Source organism: Podarcis raffonei, chromosome 5, assembly GCF_027172205.1.
Source record: "Podarcis raffonei isolate rPodRaf1 chromosome 5, rPodRaf1.pri, whole genome shotgun sequence".
Lineage (NCBI taxonomy): Eukaryota > Metazoa > Chordata > Lepidosauria > Squamata > Lacertidae > Podarcis > Podarcis raffonei.
Genome location: NC_070606.1, coordinates 19,189,322 through 19,213,683, shown reverse-complemented (window position 1 = coordinate 19,213,683; position 24,362 = coordinate 19,189,322). Strand labels below are relative to the sequence as shown.

Genomic DNA, 24,362 nt, shown 5'->3' with positions numbered 1-24,362 from the left:
AATGCCCTCCCACCAGATGTCAAAGAGATAACCAACTACCTGACATTCAGAAGACATATGAAGACATATGAAGGCAGCCATGTTCAGGGAAGTTTTTAATGCGTGACATTTTAGTGTATTTTTGGTCTTTGTTGAAAGCCGGGGTACAAATAAATTATTATTATTATTATTATTATTATTATTATTATTATTATTATTATGTTGCAGGATGTGTGCGCCTGCAACAAAGAGTGATAAAACATGCAGCACAGTTACTGTTGATGGTGGTTGTGCTCCTGGGTTCTGCTCAGTGCCAATTCCCTGTCCTGTTCTGCATTTGTTTCAAACCTCCTGGCCTTACTCTGGATTCTTATCAGTTTGTTTTTTTTAAAAAAAAGCCTGTGGGTTTTTGGGTTTTGTTTTGTTTTTAAAGGTGCCCGGCAGCAGTCAAGAATGTGATTACAATCACGAACAGGACCACAAAAACAAGAAGCAAATTTTTTTAGCATTGAAGCTTGCATGTGTTACCTCTTGATTTTGCTGGCTAAGTGCATTGCCCCCACCCTACTCCAGCTCTGTGGAGATAGGGGAATGGCGAGGTAGTCTCAGTTGCTCCCAGGCCATATAGAAAATGCTTCAGGTAAATAACGTTAGTGGAAATATACAATGTTAGAAGCTTGCCAGCAAAATCTGAGCAGAAGTCCTGTCATTTTTGGAAAAATAGATTGAAGTGGAGAGTTTCTCCCCCCACTCTCACTAGCCTGATTGCAAAGCAGGATAATACATCATAAATGTTTGATCCATCACTGACAACGGTGCATGATCAGTGGTGACATTGCACATACTTAACTGATTATGGCTTAACTTTGCAGCCAAATTATTTGTCTAAACTCTCCACAGTAAAACAAACTTAGAAAACCAAAAATGCTATTTTGCATCTGAATATTTTTCTTTTGCTTTTTTTTAAAAGCAGCATTCTTCATATGGAAACTCTTATTTTGCATCTAACCTGACCAAAGGAAAACAAAGCCAAGACAACCAAAGTACATAACATTCAATTGTGCATGATCTGAGCAATTTCTGAAAATACTTAGTGTATGTATGTGTACACACACACACACACACACACACACAGAGAGAGAGAGAGAGAGAGAGAGAGAGAGAGAGAGAGAGAGTAATGTGGATTTTAACAGCAAAAGAAGAAAGAATTAAAGCAGAAGTAATTTATAGGATATAGCCACATCAGAGTTCTATTACTGGTAAAATAATAAAATACTGATGAGTACATAAATATGTACATATACTCAGGACTAGACAGAATTGTTGCTGTATGCGGAAATAGTATAGCAAATTAAATGCTTATCTACACTTACGTTTTGCCCCTTTCAGACAGAGGTCCACACACCAACGCTCCGTGTCTTTTTCTTTTCTTTTGCTTTGTTTGTTTGCTGCCTTGCTCTGAGCTTTCCTCATGAAAACCCAGTCTTTAAAGCCGAATCGGAGCAAATGTCAATTCGGGAGTTCCACAGATTGACATTTGTGCTGATTGAGCTTTAAATAGCAGGTTTTTGTGGGGAAAGCTCCATAGGGCCCCCCTCCCAAAAGGTGCTTGGATACAGAACAAGCACAGGAAAGAATGTGGGGGGGGGGTAGCCTGTTTGGTGCCAACTGTGAGGTTTTGCTTAGCTGGCTTCACATGTCATATCAGCTGTGCAGGTCAGAATGCCCATTGTTGGGTCATCAACAATCAGGCATCATCTACCAGTGCCTGTGCACTGACAGGGGGCCCATTGCCAGCCCCTGGACCTCCCTGGCTCTTCTGCTGCTGGTCCACCTGGTCGTGTCTGCATTCACATTTGCCCTTTTGAGTGAGAAATCAGTGACAGAAGAATAGTCCTTGATAGCCAGGGTAAGTGAATGGGCAGCACTGACCATCTCAGTGAGGAGGTAGATGAACTCAGGGAGAGAGTCCTCCAAATTCTGGGGGAAGCGCTGCAGGCAAGTTCCTGAAATCAGCATGTGAGCCCACATGAATGGCAGTTAAGGCCATGTGTACTGCAACTCATGGCCACACTGAACAGCTGCTCTCCCAAGGTGTTGGAGTTAACAAAATCATTATCTTCTGAACCACCCTGAGATCTTTTGATGAAGTGTGGTGTACAGTGCTACCTCAGGTTAAGAACTTAATTCGTTCTGGAGGTCCGTTCTTAACCTGAAGCTGTTCTTAACCTGAGGTACCACTTTAGCTAATGGGGCCTCCCGCTACCGCTGCACTGCCGCCGTGCGATTTCTCTTCTCATTCTGAAGCAAAGTTCTTAACCTGAGGTACTATTTCTGTGTTAGCGGAGTCTGTAACCTGAAGCGTCTGTAACCCAAGGTACCACTGTATATATAAATGAAATAAATTTGATTGCAAGTTGCACCTCAGAAATACCTGCTCTGTCTGCACAAACATTTATCTTCTCTGTACTCCAAAGGAAATTCACTATTGGAACTTCCTATTGTATTGGGAAGGGCCTGAGGGTAGAAACCTGCCAAGGTGTTTAATTTCACAAGTGACAAGGATATGAAACACATCAGCTCCTTATAATGTACACAGGCCAGATTTGTGTCTAGTCGTGCTCTGTACTTTGTACTCATCTTTTCCGGAGCGGTACCTGTTTATCTACTTGCACTTCAACGTGCTTTCGAACTACTAGGTGGGCAGGAGCTGGGACCGAGCAATGGGAGCTCACCCCAACAGAGGCCCATGGATGTGTGTGGTGGAGTTATCACTTTGAAGAAGGGAGGAGATAAAGACAGGGAGGGACTATGCACTGTTTGTAAGAAGGAAGGAGACATGCTGTATACAGAGTGGGTTTGACGGGCTGAGGACTGGGTGTTTGGCCTAGAGGTAGAAAAGGGAAACCTGTGGCCTTTCCAATGATGCTAGACAACAACTGGTCAACATCCCTGACCATGCTGCATGCGGCTGGTGAGAGTTGGAGCCCACAGGTTTGATAGCTGCAGGTCCACCACCTCTGTTTTAGAACTACCTGAGCTGCTGTTCCTTCAATAATTACATAGAAGTAGAACTGAGCTAGTTGTGGCTTATGATGTCACTGCTGCACTGTGACCTGACAACCCTGACCAGGCAACAGAAAGACAGGAAGCAGCAGAAAGACTAGGGGCTGAGTTTCACATATTAATATGAACTCATTCGCCAATTCTTAGGCTGCAGACTTTTAGCCCTGGCGTATTTACAACTGATTTGGTTAAAAGACAGAATGTAGGCTCCAGTGGTTGTCCTTGGATCTCCAAAAGTCTCATGAGACATCACCACAAAGTTTAACTGAACTGGAAAGGTTCATAAACAAATCATACATCCCTTGTGAAAAAGCACTTGGAGTACCGTGAGAATCAGACCTTCCCTTTCCTTTTATAAAGACACAATTCTGTCATTGAAGACACAAAGTCTATATTGCTTTAGCTCCATGACAGCTGATTTTCAGTACCTGAGATCTCCAATCTCTGTACAACATGGGCTAATAAAGTTGAGCCAGCAACAATGGATTTCATTTCAGAGCACAGGTTTCAGCTGTAAAACCTTAAGTTTGTTTTGCCGAATAAACTATTCAGGCACTGGGTATAAATCTCTCTTTATTAAGTACTGAAGAGCCTAAGAAAATAGATGTGCTTGTTTCTTTCAGATATCATGTGCTGCAGAACCAGGCTTTATCGCCATTTCATTGTTGTTTCTGTGGATGTGCTAGCTATTTTAGGGTTTGATAGTTGATATATTCCTCAAAGGTTTTCATACACTTTGGAAGACGTATGACTTCAGCTTGTGAAATGATGAAGTTGAAAAAGCACTTCAGAGTAAAATTCAGCTTAAAAAAAAAAATGACAGTATGGGACAGTTTTTATGTTTCTGATGGTGGTTTTGGTGATGAAAGTGAGTAACAATCCTTCAGAAATCTTTGTAATGCTAAACTAGTTGTTCCAGTTCCGTCCTTCGCAGGAAAAGCTACTCTGCTGGGCCTCTTGGAAGCACCAGCAGATACCACCATTTTCTCCTGACCCAAAAGGCTTTGGAGAAAGGGAACATAGTGGTGGTTTTGATGGTTCACACAACCAGCTTGAGTAGCACTGTGCTCACTTTAAGAACATTAGAAGAGCCTTGCAGGATCAGACCAAAGGCCCATCTAGTCCTGTATCCTGTTTGCTCTCAAGCACTCAAACAAGGGTGCTTGCTTTTGTGAGTGTCCCTGCTCTAGCAACATATATGAAATGATGAAATCTTCTAGGACAGCATTTGCCAATCTGATGCCCACCAGATGTTTTGGACTATAACTCATCGTCATCCCATGCTGGCTGGGCTGATGAGAGTTATAGTCTAAAACATCTGGAGGGCACCAGATTGGCAAAGGCTTGTCTAGGAAGTGTGCACACCCCAATTTTTGGCTAGTGGCATGTCCCCTCCTTTCTTGTGATCCCTCCCCTGATCCCCCCCCAAACCACCAGGACTACACTCGCCTTTTAGGAAAGGATTAGTGTTCAGCTCCAGCTGCAGTGGGATATGTTGTGCTGCAGCCTAAGCCAGGCTATAAGTTCAAGGTATTAAAATGTGAGATAGTGGCAAGCAAGGCCAGTGTTACTCTAATGAACTCATATCAGTGACTAGAGCTGAAGGACCTGATCAGTGCATTGGAGGGAGCACAGGGCCAGAATGGTGCCCATCATAAGTTGTTGGACTACAGCTCCCAGCATCCCTGACTACTGACCTTCCTGGCTTGTGGCTCATGGGTATTGTTGTCCAACATCATGTGGAGGGCATGATGTTCACTATTCCTGGCACTTCTAGTCCTTGATTGCTAGCTGTCTGACCCGTTTCGTAACCAATTACACACATGCATATCCACCACTCTGCTTTCTTTAGAACATGGAGGAAATCAGTTGTTGGGGGGGGGCATTTTCCAGCCTATATTTGGACATGCCTGATCGTTGAAGCATTTCATTGAAATCATTGAACTGCTTCCCATAGCAAACAGTGCTCACTTTACAAGTGGTTTAGCTCTATGACCTGAAATGCATTTGTATCTGTAGTAAGAAACCATCGTTGAAAGAGTCTTGTGTTTTGTGGAGACACACTGGCTATCACTGATGCTTTTCTGAAGCAGCTTGCCCTTGAACATGACAGTCAGATATAAGTCATTGCCTCGGGATGTTTTCAATTGATTACTGAATGGCTGCAGAATTAATTTGGGTATCTTTCAGCAAGTTGCTCCAGTTCAGTGTTTTAATATCTTTGCTTGACTACTGCTGGAGACATGCATTCATATTTCATTATAAGGAATTTATATGTCACATACATATACTTAACAGATAGATTATTATTGGTTGATTGTTTTTAATTTATTGCCTGCCATTCACCCTAGGGTCCCAGGGTGGGTTACAGCCATTTAAAATGCAACATGAAAATAATATTTAAAATGTACAATTACAAAAAAAATACAGTGACAAAAAATAGGGTGGGTCTATAAAATATACATCTTGCACTGGATTAAAAAAAATCAGGAAAAGGGAGATAGATAAAACTGCTATAAATTGTTGGGCTGATTGAGACGTTTAATCTGAAACCAAGCTGGATTGGAGTTTGTTGGTGTCTCTTGCAGCCTCTGTTTACATCATGGATGTTGGCTCATATGATGTATATATGATTTGTATTGTTTTTTGGTGCCGTTGTTGCAGGTTTGTCATGGCCTTTGGCTAGAATAATAAAATTATATTATTAATTATTATTATTATAAAAAACAAAATTACACACTGCTTACATGGCTTAGTCATTCCTTCATAAGACTAAACATCAATTTGCTGTTAAAAAATAAATAAATACATGGGTAATCCAAAAGGGGGCAGATATTTTCTTGTACTAGAAAACTGAAATAGATGGAAATTTGTGTATATCTATATCTGTATCAATAGCTGGCAGCCCAATCCTATGTTGGTTTGTTTAGAAACGCATCTAATTTTACTGGGAGAAAGCACTATGTAGTACTGTAGCCTTTGTATACAAGACACATCTGAATATTTTTCTAACTAAACTTTCCAGGTTCCTCCTGCAATTCATAGGACTTAGCTTACTTTAATCGAAGGCCATTGTTCTCCAAAAGTTGCCTATATTATTATTATTATTTTTCCTCCTTGCTGACAATTATAGAGAGAACATGCAATGGAAACTTAACAGACATAATTAATTGGTAAAGCAAATAACTGAGATACCATGTTTAATTACCTCAAAATTGATTTGTTTTTAATCACCTCCATTTGTTTTTGCGGAATGTGGTTGCAAATTCTAAAAGCGTCTCTCCCCACCCCCTTTTTTCTCTCTCCTTCTTTCTAGATTGAGGAGGATACGTGGCAGAAATACTACTTGGAAGGAGTTGCTAATGAAATGTATACAGAGTATCTTTCTAGTGCCTTTGTCGGTTTGTCATTCCCTGCTGTTTGTGAGTAAGTATTTATACAACCATTTATTTGTAAGCCGCCTTCTTCCTCTCAAATGGCACCAGAAGCTCCTTGTTCCAAACCCCAATACAGTTGTACCTTGGTTTTCGAACAGCTTAGTTCTTGCAAGGTTCTGGCTGCCGAACGCCGCAAACCTGGAAGTGACTGTTCCGGTTTGCGAACTATTTTTGGAAGCCTAACATCCGACAGGGCTTCCGCGGCTTCCCATTGGCTTCAGGAGCTTCCTGCAGCCAATCAGAAGCCACGCTTTGGCTTCCGAACGTTTTGGAAGTCGAACGGACTTCTGGAGCGGGTTTCGTTCAACTTCCAAGGTACAACTGTACCATGGTTCAGTGTTAATGCAATAGCATTGTAGGACATCTTCAAATACTAAGGCTTTTTTCATGTACTGTAAATGCATTTAGAATTGATGTGAAGTGGGAGTGGGGTTTTTTGGAAACAGACTAAAGGTAAAGGGACCCCTGACCATTAGGTCCAGTCGTGATTGACTCTGGGGTTGTGGTGCTCATCTCACTTTACTGGCCGAGGGAGCCGGCATACAGCTTCCGGGTCATGTGGCCAGCATGACTAAGCCACTTCGGGCGAACCAGAGCAGCACACAGAAACGCTGTTTACCTTCCTGCTAGAGTGGTACCTATTTATCTACTTGCACTTTGATGTGCTTTCGAACTGCTAGGTTGGCAGGAGCAGGGACTGAGCAACAGGAGCTCACCCCGTCACAGGGATTCGAACCGCCGACCTTCTGATTGGCAAGTCCTAGGCTCTGTGGTTTAACCCACAGCGACTACTTGTGATCTATTTCTTAGAGCTATCTTCCAAGAAGTAGGACATTGCACATTTTGTAGACATACCATGAAAGCACAGAAATTGGTATGAAATACTGCTCCCCATTTTTGCTTTTTAAAAAAGGCAGGTATGTAGCTCCTATCGCTGTGAAAATGAGCTTGGAAGTGTCTGTGCACGTTTGTATGAGGCTTGTGAGCTGAATAGGATTTCCATGGGTCAGGTGGGGTTTGGGTCCTTCATAACTCCCTAGCACCTCCTCCCATCAATAGCTGAAGCAGAATAAATTAAGCAAATCCAGGCAGAGGGGTATTATTTTGCAATATACACGCAGGTCACAGAATCATTCTTTTATTTTTCCAGAATGCTGATATCTACTTACTTTAAGTCAAAGTACACAGAGGACTGGTCATTGCAGGATGGGATTACATGACACATTGCTTCCATTATGAACAATAATAAAAACTGACCAAAATAAGAATAATTAGTGCCAACCTCAAGTTCAGGCTTATTTTAATTTTCATATAGGTACATTTCACAAAGAAGAGAGCTGTGTTGACTGAGACATATTTAGGATACTGACATATTATAGGCTTTGCATTGCATATATTTTCATACCTATAATAGAGCTGGACCAAAATAATCATCTACGGAATGAAAACAGCCACATAAGCTGTTGTGCAAACACTTGAATGCTCTAGTAGGTAAATTCTATAGTGGGTCTCATGCTTGCATAAGATATTGTACAAGGTCTTCTGCAAGTAGAACATCAGCCTTGGGTTTAATTTCAAACATGCAGCTATCTAGGTATAAATGTCTCTTCCGTGAGTGGAAGTTGGTTCTGATTGTGGCTGGGCACTTACAGTCTTCCAAGAACTTGCAGACAAGCTTCCTGGTTTAATCAAAAGTTGGGGAATTTAACTGTTGAGTAGCTACAACCAGGTGACTGAGCTGTACACATGGTAAAAACGAAGGGTTATGATGGCAGGGGGGGGGAAGAGAATTGTTTATAACAATTATGTCAATAGTTGTCTTGCATGCCAGAGAGTTTATTACTATACATCATTCACAATGCCTTCAATAAAAGTGACAAACTGCATCTGTCATCTCCATCATATAATATGTGCAGTGAAAAATTTCAGGATTGTCCAATACAGTAAATCAGCTTAACATGATTAGAACTGAACTTCATTAAAAGAGCCAAATACATTTCAACCAAAGACTTCCTCTGTGACTGTTCTTAAACTAGTCTATGACCTCTTGATTCATATTAAGATACAAGAAATGGCCTCTAGCTAGTACAATAAACTTATTGAATATAAACTTTATTGATTAATAATATACATACAGATACTATCAATATATATATTGGAAGACTTTGGTCAAAACTATTTTTGTGTTTTTAATGAAATTCAGTTAAATCAGTTTTTTGCTTTTCTTTTTCTTAAACGTAGTAAAGTTTAAACCATTAAGAAATATAACAGCTGTGGGTAAAAGCCTCAGCGCCTAGGGCTTGCCGATCGAAAGGTCGGCGGTTCGAATCCCTGCGGCGGGGTGCGCTCCCGTTGTTCGGTCCCAGCGCCTGCCAACCTAGCAGTTCGAAAGCACCCCCGGGTGCAAGTAGATAAATAGGGACCGCTTACTAGCGGGAAGGTAAACGGCGTTTCCGTGTGCGGCTCTGGCTCGCCAGATGCAGCTTGTCACGCTGGCCACGTGACCCGGAAGTGTCTCCGGACAGCGCTGGCCCCCGGCCTCTTGAGTGAGATGGGCGCACAACCCTAGAGTCTGTCAAGACTGGCCCGTACGGGCAGGGGTACCTTTACCTTTACCTTTAACCAAACAAAGCCAACACCACAGTCATATTAAGTATTGGACAAATCTGAAACGTCACTGGAGATTTCAAAGATGATGACCTGTTTGTTTTTTTGGAGACACCCAACTTACCCTTGGATCCCAACGGGACAGTAGGTCTGGTGGCCAAATGACCAACTGATATTCAGATCCAGGGGGGCAAACATTGTGTGTGATGTGCCATAATGTCAAAGCTGTGTCATAATCAGGTTACCATAGAGGCAGATGTGAGGGCATCAGGCCATATGTGTGTGTTGGGAGCAGGAAGGAAGTGCCCAGACTGAAAGGTGTTGCCTAAAATAGGTTGCCAGGAAGGAACCTGCTGTCCTAGTAAGGTAAATAGGTAGAGGTGCCTATTTTGAGCGATCAGATTTTCATGGAGAGAAATTGAGGCTAGAACCCAAGGAAACAGTGAATTGAACAGCGAATCAGTAATGGCTCATGTCCACAATAGTGGCTGGCTGAATAATCCTTAGTTGGACAACTACTGGACAACTGTTTTCCATTCTCCTCCTGCATGCTATTTATTGATCATAAGCAGTCAGGGTTGCCTCTGTCTGGCTGTAGTAATAGCAGGGCCACACATAGTTTCCAGGCTTGAGCAGTTTGATCGTAGCATGCTGATTTTAGCTATGCTAGTGCTAACGTAGTTTGAATATGTAGCTCAAATCATGTTCTTACTTGCAATGAAAATAAAGCACCATCTATTTCACACTGCAAGTCTTCATTCCATTTACCCTTCAACCTACACAGACTGTGACAAACTTTGGATAAAGCATTTTTATTTCCACATAAAACTGCTCTGTGTTTCTGTTTTTTCAAAATTAGTAAGATGTTTCAAATACATTTCCATTTCTGATGATTTGGCCATATTTTTTTATATTAAAAAAGAGGTGTTTAATTCCTGTATTAGTAACTATTTCACTATGAGATACAGATTATCACATAAAAATATAATTTATACATAATAAGGTTACCAGATTTTTTTCAATGAATCCGGGGACACTTTTCAACTTCAATGGATTTTGTATGGGGACTGATTTGTAAATCCGGGAACTGTCTCTGGGAAACGGGGATGTCTGGTAACCTTAAATTATACCATATATTTAAATTCTCATCACATAATCAAGTGAATCTCAGCAATTATATGAGGATTAAAATTTTACTCTTTTTTAAAGGGGGGGTACTTTTGGACTCTTTGAGTTGCATGTTAACTTCATTTCCATGTAGCATCATTTCGGAGGCCTGATTCTTGCATCGTTATGAAGGGGGATGAAGATGTGAGGTATAGAAATACACAAGATGCTTTCCTACTCATCCTTTTTCTAATCACCCCTGCCAGTGTATAAAACTGATTTGTGAGTTTATGTGCTCACCATAAGCAGGGTTTGCAGTAGTTTGCAAAGCTTGGTGCTTGGCTTATTAACTTGGTGAGCAGTCCCCGTGGCTTCATATGAATCTGAACAGAAAATGTCACCTGCTAAACATAAAATCTCAAATGATTCTTGCAACATTTTGCAGTGCAGCTAATCATGCCCCCGTGGGCATGGTTCACGTGAAGCAAACCCACTGGGAGCAAAAGCTCAAAGCATTTTTCATTGTCAAGGCAGCTGTGTTTCCATATGGTTCTTGAAAACATGCCTACGCTATGCCTGTGTTCAGTCTACGGCTATCATTTGTACCAAGTGCTGAGGTAGAATAATCGATAAAGAAAGAGGCCTTTAATGAATTTTAGGAGCACCCCCAAAACATTGGCACGCTCCTGAAGTATTTGATTATCTGGAAACTTAATTATCTATTTTCTGATTTAAATTAAAGAGAGGCAGTAACTCAAACTTAACCAACATTTTAATGATAACATGATTCCTCACTTCGGGTTAATTAAAGCTCAGCGGCAATTAGGATGTGGTGTTGTATATCACCAAGCTTGGAGCATGAATATTTTCATTACAGCAAGGAATTTGTGTTTTGTTTCATGGTAACATGGAATACATTAAAATGTGCTTGTACTTGGTTCTTGAAAACAAACATAAATTGCTTGTACCTATTGTTTAGTCACATGGTGGCACACCTATAATAAGCTGTTTTGATATAATATACAGAGATGGAACACTTTAAATAGCCTTTTGTGCTTTAAAACAGTTTGTAATGGATATTGCTCTTTTATAGGGATTGATAATCCGGTTCTTAAATTGCCACCCAAAATGGTGCCTGAAGAGAAATGCAAAGCAAAATGTGCATGTGTGTTTCTTAGGCAAAAAGTCTGAGGAATTCGAAAGGAAGGGTTCTGATTAAGCTAGCACAGTTCTCAGAAGGCTTTTCACAGGTCTCAACCTTAAAAAAAAGACAAGCAAAGAAAAGATCAGGGCCAACATGTAAATTGCAATTCAGAGCAACTCCAAGTGAAAAAGAAGTGGGGGGAAGTTCAGAGGTTTGAGCTGGCCAAACATGAAAGTGATTAAAATACTGTAGTTTTTCTCTTTGCTTTGTGAACTTTATTTAGGGACATGGGCTGATGCGGCTTGTTCCTCCCTCTACTTTCCAGCAGCTCAGTGTATCCCTATATCACAATGTTTGGCTGGTAATACATCACAATGTTGAAAAGCTGATATCGCCCAGCCCATGTCTCCTCTTTTCCAGGCTAAACGCACGCAACTCCCTCAACCATTCCTCATATGGCTTGATTTCCAGACCCTTGATAATCTTGGTTGCCCTTCTCTGCATCAGTTTTTTCAGTATCCTTACATTGTGGTGCCCAGAACTGAACACAGTATTCCAGGTGTGCTCTGACCAAGGGAGAGCAGAGATGTTAGTACTATTACTTCCCTTGATCGGGATGCTATACTTCTGTTGATGCAGCCTAGAATAACATTAGCTTTTTTCTTACTGCTGCATCACACTGTTGACTCATGCTAAGCTTATGGTCAATTAAGACCCCTAGATCCTTTTAACACATACAACTGGTAACACATACTACTGGTAGATCTTGTGCAGCTGGTTCTTCCTGGCCATAGAAAAGCAGCATTTCTGAGGGCACTGTTGCATCATGTAACATTGATCATTCGGGATAAAGGAGATAATTTTTCCTAGGGGGCTGGATAGTAAATTCTTTCAGGAAGCTCAAGATAAAGGAATAAAAAGTGTTCCTATTCAGAGCTGTCTTAGACTGAGGATCATCACATTGTCCCTGTTGCTCAAGCCTTGTTCTTCTCCATCAACCTCATGCTGAAATTAATTACTTCCAATTTATAAAGCTTAATTATATTTCATTTACTTAGTCAAGTGGGATATCTATGGTATCTTCTTGGAATTGAGAGGGCAGAAAATAGAAGGAGGTCTTATTATTATTTTACCCTTTCCGGTTTCCTGCTCTGAGTGGTGGTTAGGAATGGGAACTGGAATCACTTCAGAGTTTTTGTTGATGGTTTGGCGCATCTGATAAAAGGTTGCTGCCACACACAGAGTCAGAGAGGTCATTTGGCTGGCTACTAACAAGGCAAAACGATACAGATAAATGATTTGCTACTTGCTGCAAGTCTTTTGCTTATCAGTTCTTCTTCACAGAACCATCCTGGGGCTTCAGTGATTTCCAATTATTTAGGTCCCTAATAAAGGCCTGCTTCACAGGGCCACACACGCTGCCTACCTGCAATCTGCTTGAGGTGAAATCAACCGGGGCTCAGCTGAATGAATGCCTGTCTACCTACAGATATAGAGTTGCAGTATTGCACAACTAGATTTTTTCATAACCCATGAAAATGTTGCATGGCCACAGCCAGTTTTCCACCATGCAAATTGGCTCTGAGTAGGAGCAAAAATTAATGTAGAAAGTCAAACTCATGGAATCATTGAATTGGAAGGACCCTGCTCCTTTCCCCTGCCAATCAAATCATATTAGCGTTTTGGCAGTGGCAGAGGGTGTCCAGAGAGTTTTACTGTGTGTGTGTGTATGCGCGCACGTGCATGCATGCATGCAGAAGGGTTCAGCAGTCTCTTGGGTAGTCACACTGACTTTTAGTTAGCATTAGCAATGGAGGAAGCAGAACCAATGAGGGTTTTACCTGCTACTGTTGCCTCTGCCAGTGCTTCCTCCTAACCCTTTCACAATGCAGAGAGAGAGAGAGAAGAAATGAGAGGTGTCACTGGGTTCTGCCATAGACATTATTCCCACTGAGGTCACATATGTCTATACGTGCACCTGTTCCTACAATAAATGGCACACGGACTAAATTTCCCCACTAGTAATCCTGGGATTTGCAGTCAAATCTGAGTCTGTAGTGGGAAAATATTGTGTTCCATGTGCCTTTGGGAAAGCCCGCCTCCACTGCTGTCGCCTCCTCCACCTCCCTTGTAAGGTTCATATTTTATCTTAAGGCAAGCAGAGGAGGAGGAGATAGCAGTGGTAGCCACTTCACAGTAATTATTTGAATGTTCAAACAGAACACCATGAAAACTCCGAGATCTTTTGCGATTAGTAGAAAGGCAATCACCCATTCCTAATACCAGCACTTTTAAAATTGTACTGGGTGGGGGTGGAATTGGCAAGAAAAAGACCTGTTACTAACCCCTGGCTATTTTGAACCAATTGAATTTTCTCCTAGTAGAATATAGAGTTCATTAAAGTTCATGAGCTTCAAAGTTACTCTTACTAACTTCCTGTATGGGTTGTCAAGATTGAAAAAACAATTTACTCTAGGAAAAGGCACTTGTTGGCTACTGTCTCTACCTGTGAACCCAAGATAAGTGCTGGGACTTGCAACATACCCAGACCACATGCTCTGTCTGTGTTTTTTTTTTTGGGGGGGGGTGATGTCCAAATAAGGGGAACTGCCAAATCCCCTACCAACTGGGCCTCCCACAACGAACATCTCCATCATGCCTGGCTTGAGTTTTAATTCATTCACCCATATCGTGATGTGAAGCATCTGTTGAGCGCTTCTTTTGCCTCATCTGGCTCCACTGAAAAGGAGAAACGGGAGAAAAGGAGTAACAGAACAGAGCTTTCCGATAGCACTTCTCACCAAATCTCCAGACAGTTTCTCAGAGCAGTTTCATGTTGATATTAAACACAAAATTAAAAAGAGATGTTTAACATTGCAATGTGAAATATTTTTTATTTCTTACAACTTGGAAACATTATTTCCCTTTCCTTAGAGAACATGAGCCAGGACCAAAATGGGTTCCAAGTGTGCTTAATGAGGTTGAATGTGATTCTTCTTCTTCTTCTTTTATTTTACAAGATCTGTACCTCAGTAGTTGGAATATAGGTGGTAACCATGAAGTCATCATTGTCTTTAAAAAATGAATAAATGAAGTTGGTTCTCAGTTCCTTATTGAACAAAAAGCTGTGTGAATAGCCTAAATGGTTTATTTGACCCAGCACCACAAAATATGTATCATAATACCCCAGATCATGCACTTCCATCATCTGAGAACTCTCTCCTTTGAGATGCGTCATCGTTCTGTGGGACATCATTCTATTTTCAAACTACTGACGTATAGATCGTGTCAAAAAACAACAACACACTTACTCAACACAACTGGTACCAATTCACCATTTGGGGTGGCACGACTCAGGAATTATTAAAAGTGAGTGCAAGGAATCATTGATTAAAATTTTGATAGTACAATTTGAAAAATAGTTTCAAGGCCCAAATTCAGTCCACCACCCCTGTTCTAATTGGTTGATTGAAAATTCACTCCCTTTATACACCAGCACCTATCCTTAATTCTAACCACCAAGTGTAAAAAGTGTGGGGGGTGCTTACTTAATTGAGCTAATATCCATGTGCTGTAAATTAATATTTTGTAGGTTCATAGGATTGGAAGGGACCACAAAGGTCAGCTGACCCAGGGGTCAGGGTAGATGGAGGTCAGTCCTGCACAAACATAGTCCCCCTCCCCCCCCAAAAAGCACTTCAGTTTTGCTTCCCTTTTTTGATTGTAGCACCTGAGCTTGATGAGGCACATGACCCTCACCTGTTCTGAGCCTACTCAGGCTTGAGGAATCACACACCTCCTCCCAGAGTTAATGAACCCCACCTGGCCAGCTGGTGAGCTGGGCTGTGGGCCCTTGTTTGCCTCAGCCTCCTAAAGTGTCCCTTCGGCTGCTTCCTATGCATCAGAGCCTGCTGTGTTCATGGAGCCAGGGGCCCCTCTGGCTCTGGTGATGGGTCCTGCTCCTCGGGTTCCTGTGCCCTGACCCCCATCCCCTCGCCATCGCCTGTTACTCTGTGAGTACTCCCTACACCAACTTCTGCTTCCCCATCCTCAGCTTGTGTGCTACGCCCCTTGCTAGGATCCTCTTCCTCCTCTCTATCGTTCTGCCAGTTCATGACATTTCATCACTTTGGATATTTTCCCCTTTGGTGTCAAATTAGTGAAAGGTGTGTGTTGTTGTTTTTTATGGGAACTTCTGTCTACTGCCACATGCTAAAGTGGAGTTTTAATGCTATTGTGGTGGCAGGAATGGTTGGATTCTCCGTTTTGTTTCCTTTTCACAGTTTCTTAATCTGTGCACTGTAGGTGGAAAGGGGTGACTAGCCTTTTCTTTTTCTAGTAGCCTTCTATTTTCTATATGCGTTGAAGTTTCCAAAATACCGATACCAGTCCATGTTTATATCTGTGTGTTCCGTGATAATAGCAGATTTTGGGGTGGGGTTAGTGAACTAGGTATATAAAAAGGTACCCCTGCCCGTACGGGCCAGTCTTGACAGACTCTAGGGTTGTGCGCCCATCTCACTCAAGAGGCCGGGGGCCAGCGTTGTCCGGAGACACTTCCGGGTCACGTGGCCAGCGTGACATCGCTGCTCTGGCGAGCCAGAGCCGCACACGGAAACGCCGTTTACCTTCCCGCTAGAAAGCGGCCCCCTTTTTATCTACTTGCACCCGGAGGTGCTTTCGAACTGCTAGGTTGGCAGGCGCTGGGACCGAGCAACGGGAGCGCACCCCACCGCGGGGATCAGCAAGCCCTAGGCGCTGAGGCTTTTACCCACAGCGCCACCCGCGTCCCATAACTAGGTATATAGAATGTTTCAAATCTATTTTATGTGAGTGGTAAGTTCAATACCCCCCCAACACCCCCCCCAGAATAATAAATTAGAATAATTTATTTCTTTCTAGGCAGGTGGAACCAGTTGGTCCTCTGTGTTCATCCTGCTGTCATTAATAAAATGTTAGCATTTCAAAAAATAGGAAAGAGTAATGTCTTTTTAAAAAAACTTTTTGTGAATCTTGCTATAGTACTTACACGGTGAAAAGCATTTATTAGAATCAATATGTTTGCTATTGTTGGTTCCTACCTTCAAGAAGGTCCCTATTGCAGCTGCCATTAGAACAGTAAGCTGCGGAAGAGGGTGTAAAAAAACTGGGATTTTTTCATTTATGTAAACCCCCTTCATCGTGTTCCCCTAACTTTGAAACATTGTTTTCTAAAACTGGCTTCATGGGAAATGGTTGGTCTCATATATATGAAATCAGCTGGCTTGAAACAACATAAAGATTCTTGCTTATGCATTATGTAAAGCAAGGGTAGCCAATATGGCACTCTCCAGGTGATGCTGACTGCAACTCCCATCATCCCTCACCACTGACTGGGGCTAGCAGGAGCTGAAGTACAGCCTCATCTAAAGGAACCAAGTTGGCTACCCCTGAACTAAATTGTGCTTGTATCAGCCATGTGGAATAATCCTCCCTTGGAAATAAGACATGCACTGACAGCTTAGTGTTTGGCACAATGTTGTTTTGCTTACCCAACGCAGGTTTAGCCTCAACAGTGCTGTCACCTTTTATTTCCAGCTGAAATTGTGTCTTGGTAACGTTTATAATGAAGAAGTGTTCATTTTTACCCATGATAGGGTGACTGTTTTCTTCCTTCCTTCTGGCAGGCTGGTGTTTGCGAAGCTAAAGCTCTTAATGATAGCCATAGAGTACAAGTCGGAACAACGGGAAAGCAGGTAAGTCATTGTTGATAAAACCATTTTTCCTAATGCACCTTTGATAACTTGGCCCGCTTATATTTCTTCCTTCCTTCCCTTGAATGGATCTTTATACCTATGGAAACATTCTAAATCTCACTCATTGTGGCATCGCTGCACCAGCTCACATAACCCAACCAAATGGCTGCACCATCTCTCTTCTGACCGAGACTCCCATGAGGATGGTTGAAAGGAACAGTGTTTTAATTTCTGTTGCTAAACGCGCTCTCTCTCTCTCTCTCTCTCTTTTTCCCTGCCCCAAATGCACTGCATATTTAGGAACCAAGGGTAGCAACTTAGCACCCTTCAGATGTTGTTGAACTACAGTTCCCATCATCCCTCACCATTGGCCATGCTGTAATCCACAACATCTGGAGGGATCAATTTTTCTACCCCTGCATAAAATGCTGCAAAAAAGAACCCCAATCTTGATGCAATCGTACATATAATTGCATCAACTTCGTTTTTTGTTTTGGTTTGCGGTGTTTGTCCGTGTTTATCAGTATTGCAAAAGGTTCCTTTCTTTGAACTAATTCTACAGTTGGTTCCGATTAGTCCTTGTAAATACACAGCTACTATAGATGTGTGTATAGTTATCAGTGAAAATAATTTCTTGTAAAGATTACATGTAGCTCCATGCTAACTCTTGCATAATTCACTTTGAAAGTGTCTCTTCCGACACAGTTAAACAGATTATTAAGGCCGGGGGGGACCTTGCCAAACATTTGTTTCTTAATGCTATCCAGTGATCATTTGTTCCATTGGCTCAGCTTCGTTTTTTCCATCTTCACCTTTGCAGTCCTCTTGCCTTTTTTGCCCATAAGGCTTTTCAATTCCACTGTCTGTGGGGGACTGTAGATGCCAGTGAGTTTCTTCCAAGCCAGGCTCAGAGAAGAACATCAAGGGCTTATAGAAGCCCACCTCAGATGAGAGGCAAGCTTTTAAGACCCCTTGATTCTTTCTCTGCTTGAACTGATATCCAGATGGGAGAAGAATTGCCAGCTTTCCTGACTGGCAAATGCTGTTTACAGCCTAAGCAAAGCCTTTACCAAACAAGGATTATGGGTGTGTTGGTCTCCAAAGGCTGCACACACCTCTTAAAAGTTGCCCCCCTGCCACTGTGGGCACATTTATATGGAGAAGAGGCATACAAATAGAATGATGGAATAAATACATAATGGAGCTAGGTTGCTCCACTACCTTTCACAGGGCCAGTTTTAAGAGTTGCAGGGGTGAAATCAGAGGGTGGTAACCTAAAGCTGTCCCCACATGGACAACTGCAGCATTTCCACACACCCCAAGCCCCAGGAAAAAATACCTACGTTATCCCCCTTGGAATTTGAATAATTTCCTAGTTAAGCTGGGAGGGGGGGATGCTATGGAAAGCTCACCTGTCTTGACCCACAATATATTGTATACAAAAGATTGTGGTATAATCATGTCAGGTGTAGTGTTGGGATTGGCAAAATCATGGGTTTCCACATTGCTTACAGCAGTGTAAACAAATAAAGATGAGGGCAACACAGAAGAAAGGAAAGAACAGGACTGAAACTATGATAATGTGTTTGCCGCACTTGTTGGAAATGAATGTGAATGGAAGGTGACTTTTCAAACATTTATAAAGCTAAAGATGAGTGCAAAGTAAGGGAAATCGGTTTTCTAAACAGCCCTGATTAGGTCTGATAAAGACAGCTTACCAGTTGAACTAAACTGAGCTTTCTGATAAGGTTTTACAGTGGAAATTTATTGCACTCTTTGTTATTTCACCTGTGCACCAACCTCTCCTAGGTTCAGGGTGAACCTAAGCCAGTCATTCATTGGAAAGGAACGTTCCAAAATTTGTCACACTTCCTTGGCATTTTAAATGGACAACACCCCCCCCCCCGAAATTATTGATCTCCTACTTGGTGTCTTATCAGTTTTGCTTTTTGGTGACCTAAGTACTCTCCGAAAACACAGATTCAGCACTCTTTGTTATACTAATGTTTGGAGCAAAAACATGCACGTTTGGTCCTACGTATCTCCTGTAACACTGCCGACAAGTGATATGTAGAAAGGGTGTATGTGATCCCAGATGTTTGTTTTATGTTGTCAAATACTAATCTCTGTTTATTTCAAAGGGATCCTATTTTCAAAAATTCACAAACTTGAAAGTTGTTCCAGTTTCAAAATAAATATTGCCATTGAGAAGCCCCACAATGTATTTGCGAACATAAAGTCTATGCTTGATTTTGAACAGAGTTGTTCATTAGTAGTCGAGCTGACTGTGGCTTCCCTCCCAATAACGGCATTGCTGCATCTTTCCTGCACAATGCGGTGATGAAGTTGGTGCTGTGTGGGTGCACCAGCAGAGTCAATCTGACGCTTCTGCTGGAGAACCTGCACAGCTTTGCTCCTGTCCTGTCCAGGTAAGCTGCTGTGATGCTGGTGGCAGGATTATGCCTCTGCCCTACCACCCCAGCTGCTACAATATCCAATACCACATTCTCAACAATTGATGTCATACATTACATTGCACATCATTCAATAATTCCTGCTCTGAATATTCACAGTAATTTCCTTTGTTGCCATTTACTAACATGTGCATCAAATGTACATTTTCCCCATCCTTTCTGGGCAATCTCTTCTTTTGAGTTAACCAGAGTGGTTTTCATGATTTTCAAAGGAAACTGGAACAAATCTTTCATCACAAAAGACAAAAAATATATATATCAAGAGCATCCTCTTAGAAATTAAGGCTAGGGTACAAAGAGCTACCTGAAGGTACACCCAAGGATTTGGGCATGTCGTTGACCTTTTAAGCTTGTTTTTAAGGGAGTATTGTGAGAATTTTAGCAAGGAATTCTTGCATAGGTGAGCATCCTGAGTTCGGGTGAATGGAACTGAGGATGGCACAGCCTGAAAGGAGCAGGCTATACCCCCAGTTTCTCCTGCCCCAAAGTTCCCAAAACATACATTGGAGGTGGCTGCAGCAGCAGGCATTCCCAACCCATGGCGAAGCTTCTTTTCCCATTCTAGTTAGTAGCCTAGGAAATGCCAACAATAATTTATGGCCAGTTGTGTGAACCATTAAACTAGCCTTGGCATACCCCAACATTTATCAGCTGAGTAATAATAATAGAATCATTATCTGTGGTATACATATTGATTCTCCCCCTGCTTCCAATCCCACCACAGTCACTAGTATTGTGCTTCTGGACCAGAGTGTGTCACCTTCTGGTATCTCACAAGCTAAATTCAGTGGAACTTGATTGCAGGAGTATACATTTAGGGATGAGTGTTAGTATTTGATTGAAAAGGGGGCTTCCAGGTGACTCTTCAGTTTAGGTCATCTGGACCCACACTGCTGAGCTTCCCAAGTGGATGGGTTCAGTTTGCTTCTTGTCTTCCTTGAGGCTCAAGGGCACCATCATTTGCAACCCAATGCAGAACCGAAACATCTAATCTAAGAGCCCTGCAGACGGAAAGTTAATCAAGTAACTAGCTATTTCAGTACCCTACTAAAAACACGGTTTCCTTCCTCAAATACAACTTTGACAGTGTCTCCCCCAACACACTTTTCCTCTTTTTTTGCAAAAGAAAGTAAGAATGGAAAGAGAATCAACACCCTTCTCTCATGCACCCCATGTTTACTCCTCCGTTGAACTTTCTCCCTGTCTCTCCATTTTGTCCTCATTCTCAGCAGAAAAACCTTTTTTTCATTGAAAAAAGAAGTGCAAAACATGTTGCAGCCTGTGGAGGACTTGAAATAAAAGGGTTTTTTTGCCTTTGTTTTGGTGTCAGTTGATTTCTTACCAAAGTGTTTGATTTGCATTTTTTTTTCTTGTCGTTTGCAGAAGCCGAAAGCGGTATGCCCTCTTCGTTACCTTTCCTTCCAACCTCAGCCCTACCTTCACTCCTCCTAACTTCAGGACTAACCCCTTGCCAAGAGTACAGGAAGATAACACCTTTGTCTATCTTTCTCTCCATATATATACACGTAAATATATGTATATACACGTCCAAGTGTGCATACATATATATATATATGTATCTCTATATATGAGCCCCCCCCCCCCAGTTTCAAAGAGGAGAGAGAACTTTATAGCAACAGTTTGTTTCTTCGTTGGTTCTTGTGACTCTCGCATTAACTTCTTTGCAGGAATATACCTATATCTATATATATATACATGCACACATGTGGGTATATATACAAATGAAATTTTGATTCCAGGCTTCTATATTAAGATGCCAGAGGTGCCTAAGATTATTACAGTAGGAGAACTGCCTCTCCTGTTCCGTACTCTCCCCACCCCGTTTTATGTACTTCCCTTATGTTGCCACAGTGTCTGCTCCCTGTCTATTAACCTCTGCACTGCCCCATTGTCTTTGTTGTATTCACACCTTTGCTGAGAGATCCCTTGAGTCCTCCTTCAGCATACCTGTTGTACACAGTATTATTTCCATGTCCTAAAGTTTCACCTTCCATTAACAAAGTACAAATGTGTTGATTTTTATTTTTGTTTACATTTTAAAGTTTGGGATATATACATTCAGTCGGATTAATTGAGAACACGGCATCCCACAGAGAAACAACTATATTGTTTTATCCATGCACAGTGGGTGGCTCTTTGTCCTACATGTTCATATTCATACCAACATGGGAGAGGCCATTTACTGGGACCTTTGAATGAGTTGGCTAATTTCTCCACACTTTGCACTGGCATGTTTTGCATACTACTTTTGTGGGCTGATATTCAGCGCCCCATCTCGAGCTTACATGCCATCCTGCTGTTTTGGATTTGAAATAAGTAAGGCATGAACTACCAAATCCCTTTTACTTCTCTATTGCTTCACTAGCCTGCACTTCCGAGGGTGCCCACTGGGACCTCCTCAACCTTGACATATTTTCATTGCTTCTTGCACTGCATACCCCAACCTTAGTTCTTCCTCCTTCTTCTTCCCTTCCTCTCCCTCCTGCTCCTGTTTTCGTTACATCATTCTGTGTAGTTTGTAACATTCTTTCTTTTTAGTTCTTATATCCTGTGGATTTGGAGTAGATATGCGAAAAAGAGAGGTGGCTTCCTGTCAGTTTGGCATTATTCATATGATCCAACTGCAGAGAAGTTACTGCAACACTTGGCATCTTCAAGGATCTGCAGTTGTTGCACCTCTTAATATGGCTTCTTGTTTACCAGTAATGTTAACCTCGTGGTAAAGGCATGCTTGGCAGTGTGAGAAAAGTGTGTGTGGTTTAATAAGTGCACCGACTTGCTCCCAGAATAAAACAGCTTTGTGCTGCCTTAACGTTCATTTGTTCGCATTATGTGGCTAACCCAGTTAATGACCATGAACAATTTGAATGTTTGAGAACACATTGTGTTCAACACCGTTTTACTTGAAACAAGTTTGGACACATTTTTGCTAAAGGAGCAGGTGATCTAGTCTATTGGCAGTTGACATTCTTACCAAGGACTTTAACTCCCTGGGAGCAACTCTTGCGATTGTCTGCTTTGGTGTTAATGGAGCTTCAGTAATCTGTAACTTTATGGAGCTGCCTTGTTGTCTGCATTCTCTACAGTGTCTACAGTGAATTTCCCCCCCTGTGTATATATAAAGATGTGGAATCTGTATTAAAATTAGTCAGAGAAGCCCCAAAGAAAGAAGCAGTAGGTGGGAGACACACAGCTCCCCAAAGAGATGTGTGTGCATGCCTCCCATACTGTTCTGCAAAAAGCCGCGAGGGTAAGGGTAAAAACGAAAACGAAAGCACACCTATAATCCCTAATTGCTTTAAGGACCACAGTTTAAGGAGCTGTTTGCCACATTACAAGCAGGCCTTATCATGGACCAATAGGCACAGCCCATGGACCAACAAATATTTAAAAAGACAACCAATAGCAGCTGTGTTTTGACCTTGTGATAAACCTAATCAAGAACATCCCATGTCTATTAAATTAAATACAGCAATTGCAATATGATGGTGAATAATATATTTTGTTGTGATCTTAAATTGCCTGGGGAATGGTACAGCACATCTACCTTATAATGGAAGTTACTTGTACTTTTTGTTTGTTTGTTTGTTACCCATCCCATCAAAAGTTTGCTAGTTGTTCTATACATGAGCTCAGAATATATGCACACAGGAATTGTGTGTCTTGGTGTGCATTTGGGCGTACTAGACATTTTCTACTGACAAGGAGCCAGGAGTTGGTCTTTAGCTGGAGATGCCAACTCTTGATGCAAATATATTTACTACTACTACTACTACTACTACTACTACTACTAGCTGTGTGATATCCAGAAGTTTGGCAGGAATTGCTTTCCCCAACACTCTTTTTTTTTTTTTTAATGATACATACGATCTTGCTCTAGAAAACTTGAGAAACTTACGTGGGACTCCCTGTGGTCTCTTGTCCTGGCACCATTCAGGGCTACATGCTCTTAGCTTTCCTGCTCTTCGGTGCCAAATTGATATTGGTGGTTTTATATTTCATGGGAAGCTGCATTTGTCAGCAGCAGATTTAGAACCTAATATATAGTTTCGAATTTGAATAGTCTGATGTAAAGACTGAGCAGATATTTCAGTATTTAATATTTTCCAAGTTCTCGATCAGTTTCCTGCCCACTTCCAGTATATAGTACACTTAGGCATAAATCCTATGCAACAGACCTGGTAGTATGTTTGATTCAGGGCTTATGTCTGAGAAGGCATGCATAGGATCACACTTTCTAAGGCTCGTACACGCATAATTGGCAATAAATCTCAGTAGACAAAATGGGCACTTCTTCTGATTACACATAGATACAAATGCTTTAGTTCAGGGGTAACCAACGTCATGCCTGTCAGATGTTAGTGGGCCACACCTTCTAGAACACACCTTCTGCCAAATGTTCTAAAAAAGAACATTTACAGTCTAGTGGAAGGCCCAGCGACAATGGGGCAAGCAGATGAGGATGTTCCACAAGTCTGACAAGGTGACTGAAAAAGCCAGTTCATTATAATTGCTTACAGTATGGTAGAAGAATGGAGAGAAGGGCCTCCAAGGTTGACCTAAGTATTTGGCTAGGTAAATATAAGTGGGTATCTCTGTCCCAGACCATTTAAAGTCTTAAAGAATATGACTAATGCTTTGAATTAGGCTCAGCAAAAAAATGGCAACTAGTGGAGATGATATAACACCAAAGTAATATGCGCTTTACACTTTGCTCGGTCAAAATGCTCCAGTCCAATTGATGTATCGGAGCACTTCTGAGTGCCCTCCTGTCAGATGTACAAGAACCTCA

At 41.8% G+C, this 24,362-nt stretch overlaps 1 protein-coding gene and 1 long non-coding RNA gene across 20 annotated transcripts in view; one reads left to right on the top strand and one right to left on the bottom strand.

Moving 5' to 3' along the window:
• Positions 1-24,362, top strand: part of KCNMA1 (potassium calcium-activated channel subfamily M alpha 1) — a 536,674-nt gene that overhangs the window by 381,384 nt on the left and 130,928 nt on the right. For 10 of the 19 annotated variants that reach the window (XM_053388113.1, XM_053388114.1, XM_053388112.1 and 7 more), the window contains exons 15-17: positions 6,362-6,471; positions 17,007-17,075; positions 20,933-20,944. In XM_053388113.1, coding sequence (XP_053244088.1) covers positions 6,362-6,471; positions 17,007-17,075; positions 20,933-20,944 — 191 coding nt within the window. The remainder of the gene's footprint in view (positions 1-6,361; positions 6,472-17,006; positions 17,076-20,932; positions 20,945-24,362) is intronic. The other 9 variants (XM_053388116.1, XM_053388117.1, XM_053388115.1 and 6 more) reach the window with 1 other exon arrangement.
• Positions 21,667-23,797, bottom strand: LOC128413743 (uncharacterized). Its single transcript, XR_008330428.1, has 2 exons — positions 23,469-23,797; positions 21,667-22,118 (listed from the first exon to the last, which is right to left on the bottom strand). It is a non-coding gene; the product is annotated as an uncharacterized LOC128413743 (long non-coding RNA).